This window comes from Triplophysa dalaica, chromosome 16 (assembly GCF_015846415.1).
Source record: "Triplophysa dalaica isolate WHDGS20190420 chromosome 16, ASM1584641v1, whole genome shotgun sequence".
NCBI classification, from domain to species: Eukaryota; Metazoa; Chordata; class Actinopteri; order Cypriniformes; family Nemacheilidae; genus Triplophysa; species Triplophysa dalaica.
Genome location: NC_079557.1, coordinates 1,887,819 through 1,912,622, shown reverse-complemented (window position 1 = coordinate 1,912,622; position 24,804 = coordinate 1,887,819). Strand labels below are relative to the sequence as shown.

Genomic DNA, 24,804 nt, shown 5'->3' with positions numbered 1-24,804 from the left:
CACACACACACACTATGCCTCTCTATGGCGTGAGATGTGTTTGATTGGAGCATGTGATGGACAGAATTCGGGGAGACAGATAATGAAGGACAGCAACAGATAGACACTGAGAGAGAGAGTGAGAGGAGGAGAGGAGAGAGAGGGCGTGTGTAGTTTTAGTTTGTTGGAGGCCTGAGGGTTCGATATAATGAGACTCTGATACCCACACACTCACACACCTGAAATATTCACTCCAGCACACACGGTTTCAAGACTTCTCACTTTAAAACTTACAAACCGGCTTAAAATATTTACACACACAACTAATGAAAGAAAGAGCCACACACACACTCATTTAATGAAAGAAAGAGCCACACACACACGCACACAAACACACACATACACAAATGCTCACGAGATGCTCCAGATCATTACTTTTCCTTTTAATAGTATTTCTGCATTAAAGGGATACTTCACTCAAAAATGAAAATTCTGTAATCATTAGCACACCCTCATGTCATTTCATATCTGTATAAATTTCTTTGTTCTGAAGTACACAGAAAATATTTGGAAGAATGTTCACAATTTTCAGTTCTTGAACATCATTGACAACCATTAGTAGGAAGAATTAAATGGTATTCAAAGGTGCCGCAAAACTGTTTGTTTTCCTAAATATCTCATTTTGTGTTAAACAAAACACACAATATTTTTCTTCTACTATGGTAGTGTATGATGTCCCAGAACTGAAAATTGCTAACATTCTTCCAAATATCTTTCTTTCGGTTCAACAGAACAAAGAATTTTATAAAGATTTGACACAAACCGGGGGTGAGTAAAGGAGGACAGAATTTTTGTTTTTGGGTGAACTATGCCTTTAACTAAAATTGGTGATGCTCGACCATGCAAAACTCTCATGATGCAACAGGTTGCCGCGGTGATGCTAGAGTTCCGAGTGGTTTCTGGGACATTGCTAGGTGGTTGCTAGGGTGTCCTGGGTACCGGTTGCATCCAGGAGAAAATCCTGGATGTAATGTAATCCAGCTATTAAACAAGCTTTCTCGAGAGAGAGTGTGTGTGTGTGTGCCAACTCACGGATCAAACCAATCAGATCAGAGTATAAAGTCTTAATTAATCCACATAACAGGGATTATGAGCCGACAGACGCGGTCCATGAGCCACATAATGAGATCACGGAAAAGCAGACGAGACATGACACACAGCTTGAGAACAGATTTACTGTATATCGGACGCGCACACGCCTGTAATCTCTGTTTATCAGAGCTTGAGAGCAGATTTAACATTTAAGTCTTAAATCTTGACGTGATTTGGAGAAAGCTACTTTGAACTTCATGTGCGCCCAGCTGTAAGTGACTTGAAAAACTAGTTCAGCTTCAGCCTCATCAAAATAATCCTACAAACCACCACGAGGAGCCGAGAGATGGAGGAGAGGAAGATAAAAACCAACAGTTACACATTCCCAAACTTTCTCAGTCGGGTTACTCTGAATTCAGTCAACGTCCCGCTGAATGAACGCATGAACTCTCCTCCGTCCACCCCGCAGGGAGAAGCGAGACGGAGAGCTATCAGGAGAGGATGCATTAACCTGCTTTATCTCCTGCATCTGCCAGTTTCGCTCTAAGTGGCATGAAGCATTCAGAACCCTCGTGTGCATTTCTCCCCTCGTTCTCTGCGGGACGATGTGTTATTCTGGTGGTTTGGTGCTAAAACGTTCTCTCTCCCTCTCTCTCTCTCTCTCTGAGACCCTGGGGAGCTGAGAGAGGAACGAGGGTGAGAAAGGCATGAAAACGGCCTCCGATCTCTCGTTCCGTTTCTCGCTCCGTCGCTCCGTGTTTGCGTTTTACGTGAAGTCAAGCTTCAAATCCACACGAGCAAGCGCGCACGCAAAGATGCATGTCACCCGTGACAGTTTGCGGTACGGTAACGTACACGGACAGTGCTCTCATCTTCAAAACAACTCTCTCCAGCCCCCTCGTGTTTCTATTTTCTCATCTGTCACTTCTACACGCCGTTTCATCTCTGCGCCTCTGAGATTCTTTTCTCGTCCGTCGCTTTCGATCGCAGTCCCTGACGCTTTGATCGCGTCCTCGCCGCGTCTCCTTACCGATCAAACACAGCGGTGACATTAAAGAGAGGGAGACGTCTCTTTGTGAACGCAGGAGTTAATTAAAATTCAAAGATCGCAGTTAATTAAGGGAGGGAACGCTTCTGAAGGCCAGGAGAAGATGAGATGTTGATGATGCGATGACCCAAGGAGGAGACAAGCGCTCTGTTAAAACAAGCAGGCCTGACGTGTACAGAGAGAAAAAGAGACAACAAACGATGCATGTGGGATGAAATAAGTAACTCAAATTTCAATTCTATGGCAACAACGGCAATGCCAAGAGTACAGATGCCAACTGGCATTTTATTGTGAATCTTCATTATTAAGCATAATAAACACAAACACATAGATAAAGATGCTTGGATGGATAAGTGATAGATAAAACATTTAATAGATACACAGACATGCAACAGATACCTAGAATAAGATAAAATATATAATGAAATAAAGAACAAAAGACAAGCAGAAGTTTAGGTGTATAGAAACATACATTGAGTAATAAAGTAAAGAGACGAAACAACATTAAATTGCATACATGGAACATTATAATGACAGACAGACAGACGGATAGACAGACGATGTTAGCCGAGAGAGGGAGAGATAAGGAAGAAGGAGAAGTGGGTTATGAATAATTGAGCAGAAACCGAGGTCGGGTTTTTAGATATAAATGTAAAAGTGATGTTAGCAGAAACGCGTCGCTCTCTCTCTCTGTATTTTTAATAGGCGCTCTTTAAATATTCAGAGATGTAGGGAGGGGGAGCGCAGGTTAAAAAACCTCTAAATGGACAAAACGAATGAACATCTGCAGGGGATATCAGGAGGACTCGTGAATTAAGAGCCAAAGCTGCTCTGATTAAAGCAGAAAAAAATGATCGAGCTGTAATATCCAAGAAGAATCATTAAAAATGAGTGAGAGCGAGAGAGGGAAGGTGACATATTAAAAAGCACAAATGAAAGGGAAACAAGTTACCGGCTGCTGGAAAAGAGGAGGAAAATGATGAATGTTAGGGGTGAAAACGTACAGATGAAACTTGGAAAGGAAACCGAGAGAAAGAGGTCATGGAAATGAGACGCCGGCGAACAACAACACGCATTTCCATACAACAACAGATGCCGAGTGAAAAATTAAACGTGCCTACAGGAAAACCGGGCCACACGCTCTCTCTCTCAAACACACACACAAGTGCTCGAAGGAATTAACACACAGCCTTTGTTTTAAAGGTCGTGAATTAAGGTCAGCTCGAAATGTAAGGCGCTTTAAATACCACAACTGTTCAAATGTCACTTCATTACGGCACGCTAACCAAGCACGCACATTTACCTAAAAATCCATCAAAATACTCAAAAACAAGCTCATAGAAACACTAAAACAAATCCAGCCCGAGCACTGATGCGAAATTTAATCACTTCAAATTGAAAAAGTTTCTTTGAGGTGAAGCAACCGAACGCGAGTTTCCATGAAAGGTTGTTTGAATTAGAGTCGACTTTAAAAGCCGCTTTCCACGCGTTTGACATCTCCAATTCCGCGAGAGTTTTGTTCCGAGGTTGCGAGCGCGTAATTATTTTTTGTCTGTTTTGGCCCGGAGCGAGAGTTAGACGCCATAATCAGCGATTAAAACGGAAAAATAATATGAGATTTCTGAGAGGGAGAGAGAGAAAGTGTGCGCAGCTATCAGCTTCAGGCACGGGCCTTTAATTTCTTTGAAAATGCAAATGAGTTTCACCGCGTGTGTGCAAGCCGGTGCGCCAGTATGTGTGTGTGTGTGCATAAAGTATACTATAACACTCAAACTTTAATGCTATTTGATAACACGAAGCCAAAAATATCAGATAATCTTGCAGCCGTGTCATCTCTCTCAGTTTAATTTAATTGCACAAGCGTAAACGACCCAATGCCGGGCCGCATCCCCGGTTCTCCGCCGATAAGAGAACGCGTGGCATATCTTGTCATCAGTAACTTTGAAGATGTGGCATCTCCTAGTTATTAGAAGCATCAAACGTTTGCTCTGCTGTGAGATTACCGCCGGCACAAGCTTGCAGGTAGTGCTGGTAAAAATATCATATAGAAACAATTTCCATCTGTCGTCAATGATGTGTGTTTGTGTGCGTCTCGAAATTTCAGCACCTGCAGAAAAAAATGCATCACTTTAATACTCCAGATGTCAAAAGTCACAAGGTCATTCAAGATCACACCGGGTGCTCGGCAACAACTGGTTACTTGATAAACAGCTCGAAACATCAGTGCACCATCTCTCCATCATATTTAAACTTGGTCCGAACCTTCCACAACATTTATAGTACAAAGTGAAACTATTTAGAAGAGCGTATGCATTAACGCGGTACAACTGGCCTCGGGACACAAGCGTTCCCCCGAGCGCGTCTATCACTGGGTCACATTCAAATGACGGCATCTGTTGGTGTGCATATGGTACTGTAAGCGACACACATACGTGCAGAAACGCTCTGACATGAGCCAGGTGGCACCATTTATCTGCTTTTGCAGTTATTCGCCCAGTTACCACGTTTATTCAAATCCCCATTAGAAATATCTCATCCCCGCCTCTCCAGTCGTCCTCCTTAATGGGGATGAGAATATAAAATCACAAAGAAACACACATCTCTGGTTCCCTCCAAAGCGTGGCTAATCTTAAGAAGATAAAGCGCAGATTAAACGTATCGGTGACTCCAGCGGACACGCTGTGTTCGCATGCAAACGAATGCTGGAAAGGAACACGGCGGCCGCACAAAGGCCCAGACGCGGCGCGCGATAATCTGTTGCACCGACGAGGCCAATGAACAGATGTGTTTCAGGGTGATAAAGGAGGTATGAATGCACGGAGAAACGCATTACGCAACCCCATGCGAGAGGAGGGTCAGAAACGGGCCGCAAACAGGCTTACAAAGACTGACGGAGCGAACTTTAGCTTTCAGAAAGCGCAGCGCATTAAATAGAGCCGCGCACCCACACGCGCTCCGTTTCTAGAAAGCATTAAAGCGACACATAATGCCTCCATCATATAAACGCATTACGAGAGCCATCCACACACAAGCAAAACATGATGAGATTCACAATGCATGCAGAATACTCAAGGAAGTAAAGCAGATATGTAAAAGGATCGGAGAGGGTTGTGGGTATCCAGAGAAGAAAGCATCTGTCCGTGGCCTGTGCATTAACCTCGAGAGAGAAAAAAAACACGAGAGATTATGTTTTCACTGCCTTTACTGAGATGAAACCTCTCCTCAGCAACAAAAACACCAGGACATTTCAAACATCTGCAGATGTTCATCCATTAGACCTGCAGACTGGAGCTGAATGCATTAGCAGCAAAAGCAATACAGAACAGACTCTTCACAGGTTTATTTACAAGAAATAGTTTTTAATTTAGATTTATTCCCGGGAATTTGTGCAGGGGTATAGATCGGTTCATTTGTGTTAATCTGAATCAAACTGTTAATCAGTCAAACTGGATTATTTTTTGGATTATGCTTTATGAAAAACAAGAACTCTTTTAATCAAGTAAAGTTATACGATTGGCTTAGGGATCTAAAAACTCCAATAACATTGCTTAATTATAATGGTCTTATTCCAGGGTTTTTCCTGTATAGAGAAATTTGAAATGGCCGCCTCAGTCATATTTCGTGCCGCCTCCGACTCTCGGCTGGATGTCGAGTTTCTTCCCTAAAAAACACTGCTTTAAACAAACTGTCATTTGTCACTGCAGTTATGAATGGAGCCGCTGTTTTGTTATCAGCATAGTGAAGCGCTGAAGAGTTCAGTTGAAGATCTAAGGAGCTATGTTTGACGGCTGTTCATGTGTCTTGCGTTCAATTTACTGAAAATGTTTGTTAAATTAAAGTGCTGTACATCATTGTAATATCATTGTAATATTTTAGCTACGAAGTTGTCTCTTTGAATCAGCGTTATACTGTGCAAGGCGAGTTCACCAGTATGAATGCACATTGCGATCAGAACGAATCGCAAACAAATGACTCCTTTGAACCGATTCGTTTGAACAGAATGTAGGAGACCAGCGATTCGTTCAAAGCTCAGTAAACCCTGTATTCCTATTTTTTCCCCTCCTGTTTTTAAACACTGCAACATTGTAAAAAGTGTTTTCTAAATAACATTGACTTGAAATTAATAAGATTAGTGACATTTATCTGATTATACAACACAGCACTGGACCAACAGAGCGACAGTTTAACAACCTGAAACTCGGTGACACTCACATCACATCAAAACTCACTGATTTATTATCAAACTCGAACTCTGTCACCAAGACCTAGGCCAATAACAAGCAAGCAGAGCATCCTAGCAACCATCTAGCAATGCCTTAGCAACCACCAAAAACACCACAGAAACAGCATAGCAACATAGAATACCTTAGCAACCACATGAGGTGAACACCACTGGCATGTCCCAAAAATCTGTAATGCAGATTAATAATAATTGTTTTACTTTAGTAACCATAGACTAACCATAGCTTGCATGATATAGCAAAACTATGGAAATAAAAATTATAATCAATCTGCCGAAAACAACACGTTTACTTGAATAAAACCATGGTTAGTTCTCATAAGCGAATGCAAAAATGAACAGAAGTTCAATGAGCATTAGTTAAACACATTAGTAAATGCACAGTTCCTCACTATTAAAAGCCTCAATTTCATGCAGGGGAAGAATTCACCCAGCTAGTAATTTACTCTCCCCAAGACACCGGCTGTGATTTATGGCTATTATCATCACTGTCATCACGAGGACGTTTCACGAAACCCAGAGAGAATAGACTGAACACAGACTAACTGTCATCACTCTTTCACAATGTCCCTCCATTTCTGTGAAGGAACACACATTATTTCAGAAATCCACAAAGAAAATTAATACATTAGGCTTATCTCTTCACTCTATTTTACGAGTTGTTTGAATTCATATGATGTGAACAAACATACAATTTAAAATCTGTAAAATGTAAGCCCCGCCCCTAAACCTTACATCACAGGCCCTAAAGCGGATGTCAATGTAAACATTTAGCTGTCACTGGTTGGAAGACCTCAGAGACCTTACTGGATTGTGAATTGTGAAATTTAAGGGAGCTTTCAAAAAACGCTACCAAGTTCTTCACTAGTGGTTTGAAACAGCAGACCAAAAGAGGAGCTAAAGGCATCAGAGGATCCAAAAACTATAATCTCAGTTTTATTTTCATTGAGATAAAGGAAATTCACGGACATCCATCCCTGCACGTCAGCAGATAAATCTGGGTATCGTCCGCATAACAATGAAATGAAATATTGTGTTTTTTTTTAAATTGACCCCAGAGGAAGCATATACAATGAGAATGAAATTGGAGCTAGGATAGAACCTTGCGGAACGCCGCGGGTGAGAGGATGGCACTGAAATGAATGTGGTAGATTGAAGAATCTTCAGTTGGTCACCTCGCAAAATAGTCTGTGAGATTACGTTGGCTGAATATACACGCTCGGAGTATGTTCCCAAACTCATTTCTACAGAACAAAGCAGTCCATTTATTATCTCGAGTCTGTTTGAGACCAGAAAAACAAAAGCGTCCAAACACAAGCACATAACCAGTTAGTGTCGGAGAGGCACTGATATACTACGGCGTATAAAAGGAAAGCAAGAACATTTCAAAGATATTACTGAAGTCCTTTTACTTTTGATAGGCCAGTCAGAGCAATTTCCTCCATCCCGCCAGCTGAGCCGCACAAAACGCCTCCAATATAAACCAACCAAAGGCTCAGAGGAACCGTAAAGCTGCGGTTAATGGCACAAACCCACCACGGAGAGAAGATGAAGCCATATAAACAGACATGTTCATATCAGCACACTTCAGGGAACCTGTGGCTTTATGAGGACATTAAGATCTGACGTTATACGGGAGCTTCTGGGAATCATAGAAGCAGGTGGTCTATTCTGAGAATTATTTGATGGCGGGCACATTAAGATCCAGGCACATAAAGGCAAACACAGCACACACGACCAGTGTGTGTCCTAACGGTCCATCAGGACCCGAACAGAAGAGAATTTTATGAAGGGTTTAGACGTGGCCGACTGCTGGGGATGTGACATTGATTTGAGGACGGGATATTGAAACAGTACGAAGCATTATCATCTTAAAGTGACCAAGTTTTTGATCCATAAAGTTCATGTTTTTGGGACCAGATGAAGATCAAAAACATTTCTCCTCTCTCTTTCTCACTCAAAGTCACAAATGTCCACAATGATTGCCTAATAATGAAATCTGTAAGAAGGATACAGAAAGCTAATAAAATCATACCAGAACACACACACACTGTGAATAAAACAACAATTACACACTTGATTATACATGTGACAGATACACACACTCTGGGTTATGAGTGTGTGTGTCTGCAGTTGAAATAAATGAGGTGGACACATACATACAAAGAGAAGTCATGTGTGTTTGTGTGCGCAGATGTGAGAGGCGGGGATAAACCTGCTGGCAGGTGTCATAAATGTGTTCCACAGAGATGCGGCTGATCTCCATGGAGACGGGAAAAAAAGACCGCAAACAAGTCTGAGAGAAACATTAAAGACCGACGATGACATACAAAGACAAAGTCAATCAATAAAACACACACACGCACGCACACACAGCAATAAAGCAAATGCGAAAAACAAGCTTGACTCTCTCTCACACACAAACAAACACAAATGTGTAAAAACTGCCAAATAATAAAAATTCCCTCCATCTGTGATTGGGTTCTATCTCCAGTATCGACCTCTTACTCTCTCGGTCTTTGTCTCTCTCTCTCTCTCATTCTCTCTCTTTTTTTCTCCATCCCTCTCTCTCTCTCCGTCTCTCTGTAATAGCGCTGGTTTGGTCCGACACACATCCTCTGTATTCTGCTCATGTCACTAAGAGCTCTCTTCTGCCTGACAATAAAAACACCTTCAGCTTCAGACCTCATATTTACAGTCAAGTCCAGAAGTCTGCAAAACAGAATATCCAATGAAAACTAATATAGGGCGGGACTTAATTACATCCACTGGGATTTGATTGGATGATGGGACGGTTAGAAGGGAGGAGATGAGTGATGGAAGATTGACAACGTCTTGAAGTCCTTGCAATGTTTTGAAGGACAATTAAAATAACAAAATAGTTATTCCTTCAAAGTGACAAAGTGACAAAGAAAAATGAACCATGACATCAGGCTGGGATATCTTTTTGGGAAAAAAAATCGTTCCTCCTAGATTTGATTCAATCAGGAACGAACGCCTAAAGAGAAAGAGACGGCAAGAGACAGAAATATTGCGCTTCATGGTCCTGTCGAATTACATCAACAATCAGCGCTGTGACCTCACTGGTGAGGTCATCGACCTTCAACCCCACGTCAACACAGAGCAGGCATCAGAAAGAGAGAGAGAGGGATGAGAGGTCAGTTTTGCCTGTTTGTTGCGTCCTTTCGCTTGGCTAGAGAGACAGAGAGAGACCACGGGAAGCGAGCGAGAGAGAGAGATAGGGGCTGCCTCACAGAAAAGAACAACACAACGCAGCTCAAGGACACACACATACACAAACACACACAAACCCTTGTTTTATGGACAGGATCAGACAGATGGAAAATCTAAAAAGGGCAACATTCATTTACAGTCAGATATCAAGAAAGGTTATCCTGCATCAGTAAGACAGCAGACACGCACACACAAGCAAGCACTCAAACACACACACGCACACACACACACACAGACACACACACATGCGCGCATGCACACAGACACACACACAGCTCAGGTGGTCCAAAATAAAACAGCTGCCAAAGATGACATTTCAAGGTTTCACTTTCCATATTCAAAACAGAAAACACAAGTGTGTGTGTGTGGCCGTCGAATGACAACACCACACTATCAGAAGGTCAGTTTCTCAAGGGCACAACCACATGCGTGGACTTAAAACCACTCACACACACACACCTTGTTACAGTCGACACTGCTGTATATTATATCAGATATAAATATGCAATAAAAGTGTAAAGGCCGTCCACAGAGGACACCGAGCAGGTGGCTGGTCACAGACACACACACTTGACACTGGCCTCTTGCTCATTTTTAATTCACGAGTTTGACTTTCAGTCGCAAAAAAATATGAATCTCATGAAAATTGCTTGGAACATGTCAAGGTCATATTTCACCCCTAGAGGAAATAAGAAATTAGAATTGGCACAAAGAAACCGATTTGTTTTGAAGACTATTGTACGGTCTTAATTTACATCAGCCAGGGCCAGAATAACAAGAGACAGACCTAAAAAACATTTCTATTCCCATGAGGAATCTATCCAATCTCAAGCCTTACATTATTGATTCTCTGTGTAGTTGCAGCAGTGTCAGATTAATATGCCAGAGGAGAACTGGGCCTCCCGGTTGAGTCTGGTTTCCGTCAAGATTTTTTACAACATTTGCAGTAGAGCTTTGGATCCTCGCCACTGCATATCGAACATATATTTCATTCTTATTACTAAAACGCTCGAATTTCAAATAGTATAACTGAGCCACAAAACAACCGAGACAACACTGCCAGCTGTCAGACAGAAGTGTGTTTAGTGTTCTCTTTGCGTGCATCTTTGATGTAAGTGTTTGTCATGTAAACAAAGAAAGCGAAACATGAACGAATCTCAAGATCAATAATAAAGAAAATAATAATGGTCCCTATGTTCCGTTTTTGGGCGAAATGTGACCTGGACATGAGATGGATGAGATTCGGCCTCTCTGCAAACACACACACACAAACATGCGCGCACTGGTCCTGATGCTGTGCTCTACAGAGACGCTCTTCTCCTCCTCTACATCCCACACTGAGTCTCAGAGGAAACACAAACACACACGCGGAGGGAGAGGGTGTCTCTTACCTTTAGTGGCTGTTTTCAGGCAGATAGAAGGAGAGAGGGATAAAAAAGAGAGGTTTAATGTGTGTTGGTGTGATGTGTCTGCTGTGATGTGATTGGACAGATAAACTCACTCTTGGTTTGGGTAGAGAAGGTGAGCGTGAGTTTGGCGAGCAGCTCCTTGTTCTCAAAGCGATCCTCCTTAGTTTTTACCCAGAAGCTGTTTTCAGACAGATCCTCGGCTGCGATCTAAAACAACACATGTCGGCACATTCAGTTATTCATCCTTCCATCCTTCAGAAATGCATCTGAGAAACCAACGATTCACTTTAATCTTTACAATACGAACACATTAGACGTTTTATGATGTGCATGCCGTTTATAAAAACGTAATTAAAAGTTAAATCTCAGGAAAACGGCGACCTCAAGTGACTTTCGGCTTGAACAGACAGCTCCGGTGTCCAAACTTCATTATGATGCAGACAGGATTGATGTGATCGTGAGGTTTGGGTTTGTGATCGATTTATTTTGACCGCTACACAAACTAATGGAGCATCATTTCTGATATTAAAGTTCCGACCTAAGTTTGAGAATATAAAGCAGACTCTCGTTACTCATAACCTCATTCATAAAGAGGACAAATGCTTTGCGAGAAAGCGAGCTGAATGGGCTGTTGAGATATAGACACTGATCTTCTGACACAATGAAAGCCGGAGCGAGAAATGTAGAACACGGATTACAGAGAAAGACAACATGAAAACGGGGGGGAGAAGAAAAGACATCGAGACTCATTAAAACGGATCCTGATTTTGCGCACAGAGCAGAACGGCACGTCCCAGTGCATGCTGGGATAAGCAGACGGCAACTAGGTCTGCTCGATTATGACAAAAATAATAATCACTATTATTTTGGCCAATATTGAGATCCCGATTATTTACCACCATTACTCATTACCTTTAAGAACAACATAGAAAACTGGAAAACTTGCCTTTTAATCTGTGAATTAAACAGATTTTTTTTATAAATGTAAAAATAGCACAGCTGAACCACGTGGAAAGGGGTACGCTTTATACGTGGTCAGATAAAATGTATAAATATATATAATCCACTGGATTTATACCGGAAGAAAAGAGAGGATCCATGCAAAATAGAATGCAGTGCAATAATTGTTCAACTCCATTATTTAGTTTTTCAATTGTTGAAGGCCAAAGTTGACGATTACGATTCACTTTCGATTAACCGCACAGGCCTAATGGAAACATCTCATTCTCTTGCCTCATCGTCTTGATTTTAATGTACATGTGCAAACCTTTCAAATGCACATCATCTCAGTGGTTTTGTTTTCTAATAGTGTTGCAAAATGGAGAAATATGAACAAATCCAGATGTGTGTTTACCCTGAAACGTCTTCAAACATGCTTCAGTTAGTCAATTCAACACCCATTGAGGCTTTTATTCCAAAAGTTTGACGCATATGTACGATCTAGTGAAAATACGTTTTAAAATTCTGTCATCTTGTATTCGACCGTCATGTCATTCCAAACTTTTATATGACTAGTACTTCAGTGGAACACAAAAGAAGATATTTTGTGATATTTGGTCACCAACAGTCTTCAGAATGTCTTTTGAGTGTTACACACGTTTTTTGAACGACATGACTGCAAGGAAATGAATTAAAGAATTTTCATTTCTGGCCAAACCATCCCTTTAAGGCACGTTTTCAATACTGCTTTGCATTTACTGCTTATTTCCGCGTCCTGGAAGGCATCAGGCCGTAATTCATAATGCGAATCAGGTACGCGTCTCATTCGGAGTGCTACCGGAAGGAAAGTTATACCGAAAATGATCATAAACGGCCTCCTGCTCTCTTCCAGGTCACCTGGCAGCTTGTCAGCGGGAAGAGACTGTGACTGACCGAACGGGTGAAACGGTAGATGCGTCTCTATCTAGTTACCTAAAAAACATCTCGCCCTACAGCTCCACAGGAAAGAGAACCGAAACGTATAAATCAGACGAGAGAGAACGACGTGGATAAAGAGTGTGTAGGCGGTGAGGAGAGGACACGAAGACAAGGTACAACCTCTAATGATACAGCAGCATCTAATTACCCTGAGAGAGAGAGAGAGAGAGAGAGAGAGAGGAAAAGCGCATCAGGCGGCACAAGATAACAAGACTGCTCTGAACTGGGAAAAAAATTGTTAATTTAAATTACAAAAGAACACTGTCCTTTCTGTGAGCAATTTAATTATCTTTCAGAGACACAGGCTTATTAAAAAGCTATTTCACTGCCATCCTCAAAGAGCCGCGGCCACTGCTGAGAATCTAAACACTCATGAATTCCACTGAAGCCATTAAAGAGTAGCTTTAGGCTAAAAGGAGACAGGACCGTTTTGATGTTTTTACTCTTGTGGAGGGCGAGAAAAAACGAGCAAGTGAGTGAGAGAGCGAGGGATCATAGAGGTGCGGAGCAGCATACTCATGATCAACGGCTAATAGTTACCCAGAATTCACAGCCGCATACAGAACACAAGTCATCTTCGCCCAAGGTGGGCGACGTAACGGCTCGAACATAATCCTTTTCTTCTTCTTTAGTCTCGTTTTAGCAGTAAAAACATTCGCAAAACAAGATGCATTACGTGCTCGGCAAGATCTAAAATGAAGTTTTTCTGAGCTCAATATTTATGCTTAAAACCAGAGAAAAAAGGTTCAAATTTAATTCCACACATTACCAGGTTTTTAAGTCTTGATTTTCAATATACACAGTTTCATCGGACGCACATGTGCCTGACCCCCAGTTAACTTCCGCTTTGTGTTTGGCTAGTTTCTAATAATATAACTTTTTATATTTAATTTATGTTAATATTAATTTGTATGATTGTTTTACATTATAAAAAACATCTTAAATAAACGATTTGTTGAATTTTGTTGTATGTTCATTTTATTAAATGGGTCCTGTAGTTTTGTCGCATTTAAAGACACGGTGTGGTACACTGATATCTAGCGGTTGAGCTTGGTATCGCAGTCTACATTCAAAATATTGAAGAGGCAAGTTTAGCCAAGAAACGACTCTTCTCCATTTCTTTTGATTGTTATGAGAAATATTGTTTGTAAATATTACCGGAAGTTCAGTTGGGGTCACAAAAGTGCCCATGCGCAGTAACTAGGGATGTAACAATTGAAAATCGATTATATGATTCATATATGATATTATATGATATGATTCAATTAGGTCCAGACGTTATAAAAATCGTAGTACATGTTTTGAACAGCAGGGGCCGCTGTTTTTCTGCAAACTTTGTAAACGTGGTTATGCTGATATTTCTTAAAAAAGTAAAAGATAGGAAAAGCACAGACAAAGTCTTAGTTGGTTTATATTAAAGAGACTTTTGTATTATTCTTTTTTTTTTATTTGATTTGGAATTTGTTTAAAAACTGCAATTTAGTTTTGTTATTTTTGACATAAAAAGAAATAATGAGAAATAGTAAAAAGGCAGCAGTCAAATACAGGTTTTAAACAAGACGGTGAATAAATGATGACAGAGATTTTATTTTTGGTCTCTAAAAAAAAAAAAAAAAAATTAAAACACAATATTCCTACACACACCTTACTCCAGTTTGCTCTCTTCAGCTGAACTTCAGGTGTGTAATCTTTCTTGGGCTGTAGGCCGAATGGCAGCTGAGGAACCTGAGGCGCCCATGCAGCAAACCCGCCCGGCGGGGGCGGAGGCATCCCTGGTCCGCCCATCGGAGGAGGCGGCGGAGGCATGCCGGTCATTCCCGGTGGAGGTGGTGGTGGCGGTGGCATACCGGGCGCTCCGGGTAAAGGAGGCGGAGGTGGAGGCATACCCGGTGCCCCTGGCAGAGGTGGTGGAGGCGGGGGCATACCATGTGCTCCGGGCAGCGGAGGTGGAGGCGGGGGTGGGGGCATACCGTGTGCTCCGGGCAGAGGAGGTGGAGGCGGGGGCATCATGAAGCTTTGTCCAGGCAGAGGAGGAGGTGGAGGAGGCGGGGGAGGTCCTGGGAGGGAGGCCTCACCGGGACGGGGTGGTGGTGGCATGGTAGAATGTGATTGGCCGGTTGATGGAGGAGGGGGTGGGGCCACAGGCACGTGCACTGTGATGACCTTGGTTTTGGCTTCTTCGAGATCTTTTGAAAGCTTTTCAATCTAAAAAAAAAAAAGACGCACAGGAGTGAGCTCTTCTTTTTATTTGTGTTTGGAGGACCTCAATGACTAGATACTGCCGAACATTTCTTTAAAACCCCAGACCAATGAGAGTCAAATGAATGCGGTGAAGAAGTGGGAGAGAGAGAGAGAGAGAGAGAGAGAGAGGGGAAGGTCAAAACGACATGAGGGAGTGTCTAAATTTATGTCTAATTACTGACATCATTTATTTACTCAGAACTTGACAGAACTCATTAAAACCCACCGGCCTACTAAAGTCACATCGTAGAGTTCATTCTGCTCTCTGAATTTATGTGGACGTCTATTCTTCTCTTTAAAGGTTTACTCTAGTCTCTGAGGGTAAATAATGGTTTAATCTGGTCTCTAATGGTTTACTCTAGTCGTTGAAGGTGTGGGAAGATTTACTCTGGTCTCTGATGGTAAATAATGGTTTAACCTGGTCTCTTATGATTAACTCTGGACTCTGAAGGTATGGGAAGATAAACTCTGGTCTCTGAGGGTAAATAATGGTTTAATCTGGTCTCTGATGGTTTACTCTAGTCGTTGAAGGTATGGGAAGATTTAATCTGGTCTCTGTGGGTAAATAATGGTTTAATCTGGTCTCTTATGATTAACTCTGGACTCTGAAGTTATGGGAAGATAAACTCTGGTCTCTGAGGGTAGATGGTTTAATCTGGTCTATGATGGTCTACTCTAGTCTCTGAGTGTATGTGAAGATTTACTCTGGTCTCTAAGGGTAAATGAAGGTTTTTGCTGGTCTCAATTTGTTTCGGAGGTATGTGAGGGTTTGCTCAAGTCTCTGAAGGTATGTGAAGGTTTTACTCGGGTCTCTGAAGGTAAATTATGGTTTAATGTGATTTTTATGGTTTACTTTAGCATCTGAAGGTGTGTGAATGTTAACTCCGGTCTCTAGGGGTAAATGAAGTTTACTCGGGTCTCTGAAGGTAAATTATGGTTTAATCAGGTCTTTCAAGGTTTTAAAGGTTTACTCTGGTACCTTTTCTTTCAGCTGGGTGATATTAGACTGCAGCCCCTGGTTCTCTTTCTCTTTGTCGCTTTTCTCTTTTCCCAGCGTGTCTTTCTCTGCGCTCAGGTCCAAAACCTTCTGCTCATAATCGGCCTCCATCTTCTTCAGCTCCACTTGCAGCTCGTGACGCGCCATGAGTTCTGCATCCAACTAATCACACACACAGACATCACACAAGACACTTTGGCAATGAAATATGCGTGAAATTATACAAACTACCTGTATGTGTGAGAAAAACCTCAGTGATTTTGGTTGCTTGTTTGTGTTATGATGAACAACTCTATATTAGATCTGACCTACAAAACGCTGTAGAACTAACATAAATTATTTTAAAAAATTATTGCTAAAAGCCTGTCCACAAAGTTATCAGTTTTCATAAATCGACATTTTGAGCAGTACTTAATGATCAGTTGATTTTGTGTAATAGTTTTGTGACTGGCATCCTCTCAAATATAAGAGAATCTGTTTATTTTTGTAAAAGTGTGTGATGGTTGTCTTGTGGATTTGGTAAAAAATTTCCAAGGCAGTGCAGTCGGTCATGCACGTATGAAAGTCAAAATTCCAAGTAATGTGACTGCAGTGACGCACCCTGCGATCAATAAACTGCAAAGTGACCGTCTGTGTTCAGAAAGCGACCGGCACTGTTTATCGATATGAAGGCTGTTTGTTGTTTTATCTCAGAGGACATACTCAAGAACAAAACTGAGACCAAATTGAGTCCCTCAGGATTTTAGTATTCACCTCACAAACTCCCACAAAATCTGTCCTGCCCTCACACACACACATCCATAGTGTGACAATTTCCGTTGACATTGAAGGCGAGTGTTTGCAAGCCAGACGTGTAATTATGTGACAGCGGTAGAAATGGAGGGGCACACAAACACTCATTCTCTGTGTGTTAGTAATGAGAGTTCACCATCTCTCTCTGACAACACACACTGTTAATGAAGAGTGAAACCAGGACAGATGAAGAGGAAACTTCATATGACACACACACAAATGAGCCTGAATCTCACTTCATCCCAAAAAACAGTTTAGGATTGTAACGGAGGTATTTAAATAGCAAAATATTACTTTTGTTTCATAAACAAACACCCGAAAGCATTACAGCAATGAGATCCCAGTGGGAAATGTGCCGACTGTAAATGTCACGAAATTAAAGTTTCAATGTTTATATCACATTTCTTATTTTTCTCATTTGATTTATAGTAAAACATGATGCAGCAAGAAAACACATTCTCAAAACTGCATCCACATAAAGTATACAAATGCACCCTGCTCGTGCACAGACACACACGTGGTCGCACACAGATGGGTAATTGTAGAGTGTGTGTGAAAGGAAGCTGTCAGGAAGAGGCAGGAAATTTCCTTTCTGCTCATCTCACCTCCCAAATTACACATCTGTCAGTGAACGGCCACGAGAGAGACAGCATGGGGCGTCTGGGAGCAGCACACTCGTGTGCGTTGTTGTTGTTGTTATAAGGATCGGGGAGTTTTGATCAATATTTGAGTGTCATTCAATAGATCAAGGTGCTTCTGCAAAGACTGAGTTTATTCAATGTGTGTATTTTCCAGACAAACTCAACCATGTATGTCTGTGATGTTTGCGGTTGTGTGTGTGTGTGTGTGTGTGTACCTTCTTTTCCAGCTCCGTGGCCTTGGATTCACTAATTTCCACTTTGGTCTGATCAACCATGTTATCTAGAGAAATAGAAAGACAGGCGGTGAGTGAATGGAGTGTGTGTGTGTGTGTGTAAAGTGCCCTTCACTCTGATGAGTCTTTCTGCCTCCTGTGATTCGTGCTCTGATTATTGAGCGATCTAATTAAAATCTTCTCTTCGCTCCATCCCATCTAAAACTCATGCTAAAAGAAGCCTCGCAAAACCTCAAAACCACCTTTGAAATCACCAAAAGCATAACGAGTGAGCATGCATTAGTACATCTAAAACAAAACCTCTGTCTGCGCTAAATCTTTAAAGTTTCTCTTCTCATCCCTCGGTAAAGTCTGAATCGATATCATCACTCAGCAGGCCGTGAAAAAAGCCTTTAGGAAAATGATGGTTGCTAGATCAGCCAATCAAACGCCGCCGCCACATAGCGCGAGGGTCAACGCTGAGGTGAGCGGCCAATGGGAGGGATTCTTGATGGCAAGATATGATGATGAGTTCACATCAAGGGTGTCAGATAGACAGAACTTCAAATCGTTCAAGTTTTGGCACAACTTCTAGAACAACAGAAGACAGGACAGAAGCAGGACATTTGGGAATACAAAGAGAAGAACCAAAAGACGTTTGACAGAAAGTTCAGGAGAATGAATAGAAGCACAATAGGAAATATAGATGGATGAACGGAAGAAAGGAAGTATGAAGGAAGCAAAGGAGACGTTTTATGCCAAAGTACATGACCGAGTTAAAGAATCCGAAGATGAAAACAGCTGAGATTTTTAAGGTCACGGACTCTGTTTTGGAACCGTCTCAATGTCAAGGAGGATTATTTTGGATGAGCCTTGAGATTTGAGTAATGTTTTCTGTGGCGCCCGCTGCTGCCACCCTGTGCCCACGTCTGGTATTACACTGCATTCAGAAAATGTGTGTCTTACCAATTAGGTACCCAACATCCAGGTCAAATTTTCGGCATTTGAAGTCGGGATCATAGCCATTCCTATGCAGAACTATCTGAGCTGTACATTCATCAATGAGTTTATAGTACTGAGGCCTGTGTGAGAGAGAGAGAGAGAGAGAGAGAGAGATACATGAGCAAACACTGTATTGTTTAAGACTTGAAGAGTTCAGCAGCTCAGTATGAAGAAAATAGAGATATTGAGCAGAGATTACAGAGCCACAGAGAACACCTTCATAACATAATACAAGAGATTTTCATTACACAGTTCAGCAGACAGCAAACACTCCGGATGACCTCCTGTGACCCTTCAAAATGAGTTTGTGCAAACACACGACGGATGCGCTTCAAAGGCTTTCTAAACTACATGTCTAGAAATTATAAATTCATTTAACGCTGTCTAGGTAGGCCGCTCACTAGATTTGAAACAAAGTCCACATGTTTATGTGTAGCTGTGCAGTGTGTGTGCGTGACAGTAGCTGTCACCTGTGTGTTTGTGTGTGTGTTTGTGTGTGTGTTTGTGTGTGTGGGGTTGTGTGTCAGAGAGACAGAGACGGTCTGATATTTGAGAAGTTTTCCAGACAGACTATTTGTGAGAAATCTGCCATCGTGACCCGGTGTGAAACGAACTTGATATGTTCTTCATTTTCCACCAAACTGTTTCTTTTTCTTTTATTTGCCCTCTTTTCTCTTTCGGTCCCCCACACCCCTATCTCTCTCTCTCTCCCTCCCTCGTGTTTGCGTTTCATCGGTGGAGCGAGAGAGACCCCTGGTGTCCGTTTTGGATAAGAACTGTTTTACCAGAGGCTTCTGGAGGAATCAGAATGGTTGTAATTAATTGTCTCTGGTCCGTGATTAAAGCGAGTGAAGTGAGTTTGTTTGTGGGCAGACGGGCCGCTGGGGATTCGGTATGCGGTTATATTTGGATTATAATTATACAGAAGCGGCGTCACTTTCTGCAGCGTGTCAGCACATCCGCTGCCGGAGAAACTCGCATGAAATGATTCTGCTGATGACAGCGACGACAACTTCATCCTTTACGCCACATCTTCGCCTTATTTTCCTCGTTTAAACACACACACATGAACACACATACATGCACAGGCACATGCACGAACGCACACGCTCACACACATGCTAACACGCACACACACATATGCATAGACACACAAGCACACTTACGCGCGCACACACGCACAGACATGGACACACGCACGCACACACACACATGCTAACACGCACACAAACATATGCATAGACACACAAGCACACACACACTCACGCGCACGCACGCACAGACATGGACACACGCACGCACACGTACGCATAGACACACAAGCACACACACTCTCCAATTTCCTGCCTGTCGGATCACATTGAACAGACTAACAATCTGTAACAGGTCTGACACCCAGAAACAAATATCACACACAGAAATATACTGCTAAGAGAACGACACGCACACATCAAATGTGTGTGTGTGTGTCTGAGGCCCTTTCAAGACAGAATAAAAGTGTGTGTGGGTGACTTTAGACATACAGGACAAATAAAGAGTTCAATTGAAATAAATGTGCGTATGTGCAATAAAACTATTTATTTATCGAGCAAGCTTTGGCGTATATTTATGTGTGTGTGTAACCTCCAGCTTCCTGTCACCTTTTATGTTGCCGTGTGTGTCTGTCTGGTAGTTAATTGAAGCGGGGGTGTCGTACAGGGGCTGGGGTCTTATTTACAGCTGGTCGCCGGCGGCAACCGCATCCGCCTCCTGCCAGCCATCAATCAGACATTGCCACTTCTCTCACTTCATCGATCTACCTCTCGCTCTCGGACTCAACGATATAATCATTCTTGCACTAAACGTCAATCAATTGTAACACAATACAGTATTTGATAACACGACTTTTAGTGGCGAATGTATTTTAATAAACCAATTAATTAAGTCTTTATGCCGTCGCAAGATGGTTTCGATGTACCTGTCAGAAGTTGTTTGAATATAAAACAAATTAACTATTTGCTAAACGTTTGGAGTAAAAGAAAGCTGTGTCCATGAACTGAATTTGTGAGCCACAGAACCCTGCCAGGGGATGAAGGCTGTGTGAAGGTCAGAAGGTGAAAGATGAGCGCTCGTACCGGACCATGTAGTCACTTCGGACCAACAGCAGGTGCTGGAAGAGGGACAGAAGGTGTGGCTCGGCTTTCGAGTCCTTCACTGTGTTCATCACGATCTGGAAGACTTCATTCATATCAGTGCACACACACGGTTAAAGAACAACAATACAGCCAATGAAGTCTTATTATTCTAAACCCACGTCAAAATAATTCACTTTTTTGTGAATGATTGAGAAAAGCTGGTTGTAATTGAATATTAATGATGCAGAGTCAGGAGGTTCTGAGGCCACCTGCTGGATGAAACCTGATGAGCATCTTAACAAAATATATGTTTATAAATAACAGTGCAGTGAGAATTTTAAAATGACTATTGTGCATTTTTACACAAAGTGTGTGAAGATATGAAATGAGAAAAGTTAAATGAATATAAGAAATAAAACCTGTAAGCTGAAGGTGTGGTTTCACGTTGTAAAAACGTTTCTGCACCTTTTAGACACCTGGTGGTCGGTTTGGGAACTAGAATGAATAGGTTAAATGAATGAAAATTCTGTCTTCATTTACTTACCCTCAGAATGTTTCAAACCTGTAAAAATTTCTTTGCTGAACACAAAGACAGATATTTTGAAGCATGGCGGTAACTAAACAGATTTCAGCCCCCATCGACTCCCATTGTATTATTGTTCCTACTATGGCAGTAATGTGGGATGAGATCTGTTTGGTTACTGACAGACTTCCAAATATCTTCCTCTGTGTTCAGCAAACAAATAAATGTATACAGGTTGAGAACAACTTGAGGGTGAGTAAATGGTGACAGAACTTTCAATTTTGGGTGAACTGTCCCTTTAATCTACTGCTAAACCACGATCTTTCTATACATGTGTGTTTGTGACTGAAATAAAGGATATTCCATCTCAATACGGACGTCATCCAAACGAGAGCGAAGGTCTTCCATGTCTTCCTCAGCCTGTTCTTCAAAAACCAGCAGCTGAACGCGGAGCTCCTCATTCTCTATTGACTTCACCTCCTATAGACGGACAAACATGAGCACTATTTTTTCAATGACCGTTTTTGGTTTAACTAGTTATTTAAATGTGTTTGTGTGTGTCATCAATTCTTTTCTCCATGACTAATTTAAAGTTATTTGAGTGTGTGTGTGTGTTGTCACCTTTAGCTGTTCTCTGAGGCCGAGTCTCATGAGTTCTGAGCGAAGGTGAATCCTGAAGTCCAGTTCTTCTACTCTACTGATGAGAGCGTTGATCAGTTGCATACAGCCGGCCTTCAGAGCGATGGAGTTTTTGTGCATGCCAGACAACAGAGGCTGAAATCGCTCAACTTCCTGCTCCTCTCCCTGCTCTGTGATGCACTCCAAAACACGTTCATGACTGAAACACACACATGGCATACACACAAACATGAGTCTGAGTCACAGATTGTGCCTGTAAACCTAGTTAAAACATATTTGGACTGTGAGAAAAAAACATCATTTCCCATGATTCATAGCAAACACATCTCTAAAGTCTTTAATAGGAGGCCTCAAGGGGGCGACACATCTACACAAACACTCACGGGTTGTCGGGATGCTCCAGGATACAGATAGCAGACAGCAGCTTGACAACATCCGCCATCATGTGGGAAACCTTTGGATTGATGGCTCGCACAAGGAGAGTAATTCCTTCTGCTGATGTCAACATGGCTTTGAGACCGTGCTGAGACAGAAAAGATACAGAGTTTATGAAACGCACACATAAAGCGAGGATGTTAAAATGTGCACACGTCTGCACTAACCTTGTTGTTCATGAAAGCTTTCAGACACCGAATAATCTCATGTTGACATTTAACACCAATCCCATTATTCCTGAAACACAGAAGAGTAAATACAGTATTCATTTGTGATAGCTTCACATAACTGTTGTACGCATAATCATCAGATGTGTGTGTTTCTTTACCCAGGTTCATCTTTCTCATCTTGCAGTTTTCTGAGGAATGTAAGAAGCAAAGCCAAACCCTCGTCTCCAAACGTCTGCACCCAGCTGAAACACACAAACATACAACCATCAGATAACAGCAGACGTTAATACAGATTATATGAATCGAGTGCATGAGGATATGTGAGTGTGTGTGTACCTGACAGGGTTGTTGTTTAAAGACACCCGCAGTGACTCGAGGCAGCTCAGTAATTGAGAATCTCTCAAATCCCCCCTCAGCTCTTGAATATAGACAATCGCCGACTTTGAACTTTCCTTTTGACTCCTTCCCTGTAACACAAACACACACAGTGTGTAACTCATGTCGAACCATGACCATGGGCAGTTCTGAGGTCACACTTGACAAAATTAAGAAATATAAAAATGCAGTCAAAAATAAGAAATATTTTAATTTACAACATAGGCTACAGAATGCTTCACTCTGACTGGCTGATGAACACTCTACAGATCAATGTCTCATTTTTCTGTAAAACCCACACTTAGGCCGTGTTCACACTTGACTTCTTTTTTGTAGCTGCTGGCGTCTGTTTAACATTATAATCCTGCGGAGTAAACCCTGTTTACAAGAAGTCGGCCTCTTTTTCTGCAGCTCAGAGCATTTTTAAAAAACTGACGCCCTACGTCAAGCACATTATTCACTGCTAACGAATGACAGAGACCTGTTGTTTCCATAACAACATGCAAGGAACGTGATTGGTTAAGAAGGCTCAAGCTCGTAAAAAATTAAATGGCGCTGGAAAATCCCGCTGGAGTGTATTTTTGTATAAATGTAAATTTAATTTTTACTTTTAATAACTTTTGATTGCATTTTTAGCGAGAAACTGATATTGTAATTTTTAAATATGTGACTGGTTATTTAATTTTTTAATTCAAATAGACTTCTGTTATGCTGCCTATCTGTTTCTTTACGCTGCCTTCGTGCACAGATGAAGGTTACTATTTGTAACTGAAACACTGTCTTTTGTCGTTATTTATTAACGTCTCATTTCAACGAATAAAAATATCCTGAACTTAATCCCTGAAAAATAATCTGCGTGCACATGGCAATGTTTAACGCTCATGCTGTAAATGGACATGCGGGACCTAACCTAATGCGGTTGCTAATGTCGTTAATGTGACCACCACAGGAGTTACGATCGAGGGCAAGGAAATTCGAAAGGCTGATGGCAATTTATTTGTATGGTTTTATATTTAACATAACTTATATTTTTATATTTTGTTACACTTATTGATAAAATACGGTTTTTCGAATGTTAAAAAAAGGTTTCCGGAAATCATCTTGCAACCCCGCCCTAGTGGCCTTTGGTCACGACCCCTACATTGGCAACCCCTGTCCTACATAACAGTTATTGTACCAGTTTTTTTATTTTTATAAATTGACAAAAGAAAACATTTAATCGTGTTGCTTATGACAATCTACAGCAATTTGCATCTAATTACTTTTTTCAAACATCACAAACTCAAAAATCACTATACGGTTATATTAAAATATTGTACATGTTGCTTTATGTTATTTAAATGTTATGATATAATATGAGCTGCTCGCTTTGAGATCTGTAGAGAAAACTGAAGCACTTCCTGTGTGTGACAGGAAGAGCATCAGACCACCGCAGGAAGTACATATGATAATGTCTAACAGCTCTGATCGATTCAGTGAGATCATTTGAAGCACTGGAACAAACATGGATGATTGTGTGTACGTGTTTGTGTGTGTTTGTGTGTGTTTGTGTGTGTTTGTGTGTGTTTGTGTGTGTGTGTGTGTGTGTGTGTGCGCATGTGCTCACAGCAGCAGAGGTGTGCAGGTATTGAGAGACCATCTCTCTCTTAATGGAGATGTCCTTCTCTCTCAATGGCTGCTGCTTGGCCTCATTCAGATTCATATCAACCTATACACAAAGACAGAGAGAAGAATTCAAATAAAC

The 24,804-nt window shown here is 41.6% G+C and overlaps 1 protein-coding gene across 2 annotated transcripts in view; it reads right to left on the bottom strand.

Moving 5' to 3' along the window:
- The window catches only part of LOC130437719 (protein diaphanous homolog 1), a 67,036-nt gene that overhangs the window by 26,214 nt on the left and 16,018 nt on the right, over positions 1–24,804 (bottom strand). For both annotated transcript variants that reach the window (XM_056769221.1, XM_056769222.1), the window contains 13 exons: positions 24,667–24,768; positions 23,022–23,152; positions 22,844–22,927; positions 22,683–22,752; positions 22,464–22,603; positions 22,063–22,279; positions 21,803–21,921; positions 20,919–21,035; positions 18,769–18,884; positions 17,806–17,870; positions 16,140–16,319; positions 14,564–15,124; positions 11,095–11,209 (listed from right to left, as the gene is read on the bottom strand). In XM_056769221.1, coding sequence (XP_056625199.1) covers positions 11,095–11,209; positions 14,564–15,124; positions 16,140–16,319; positions 17,806–17,870; positions 18,769–18,884; positions 20,919–21,035; positions 21,803–21,921; positions 22,063–22,279; positions 22,464–22,603; positions 22,683–22,752; positions 22,844–22,927; positions 23,022–23,152; positions 24,667–24,768 — 2,017 coding nt within the window. The remainder of the gene's footprint in view (positions 1–11,094; positions 11,210–14,563; positions 15,125–16,139; positions 16,320–17,805; positions 17,871–18,768; positions 18,885–20,918; positions 21,036–21,802; positions 21,922–22,062; positions 22,280–22,463; positions 22,604–22,682; positions 22,753–22,843; positions 22,928–23,021; positions 23,153–24,666; positions 24,769–24,804) is intronic.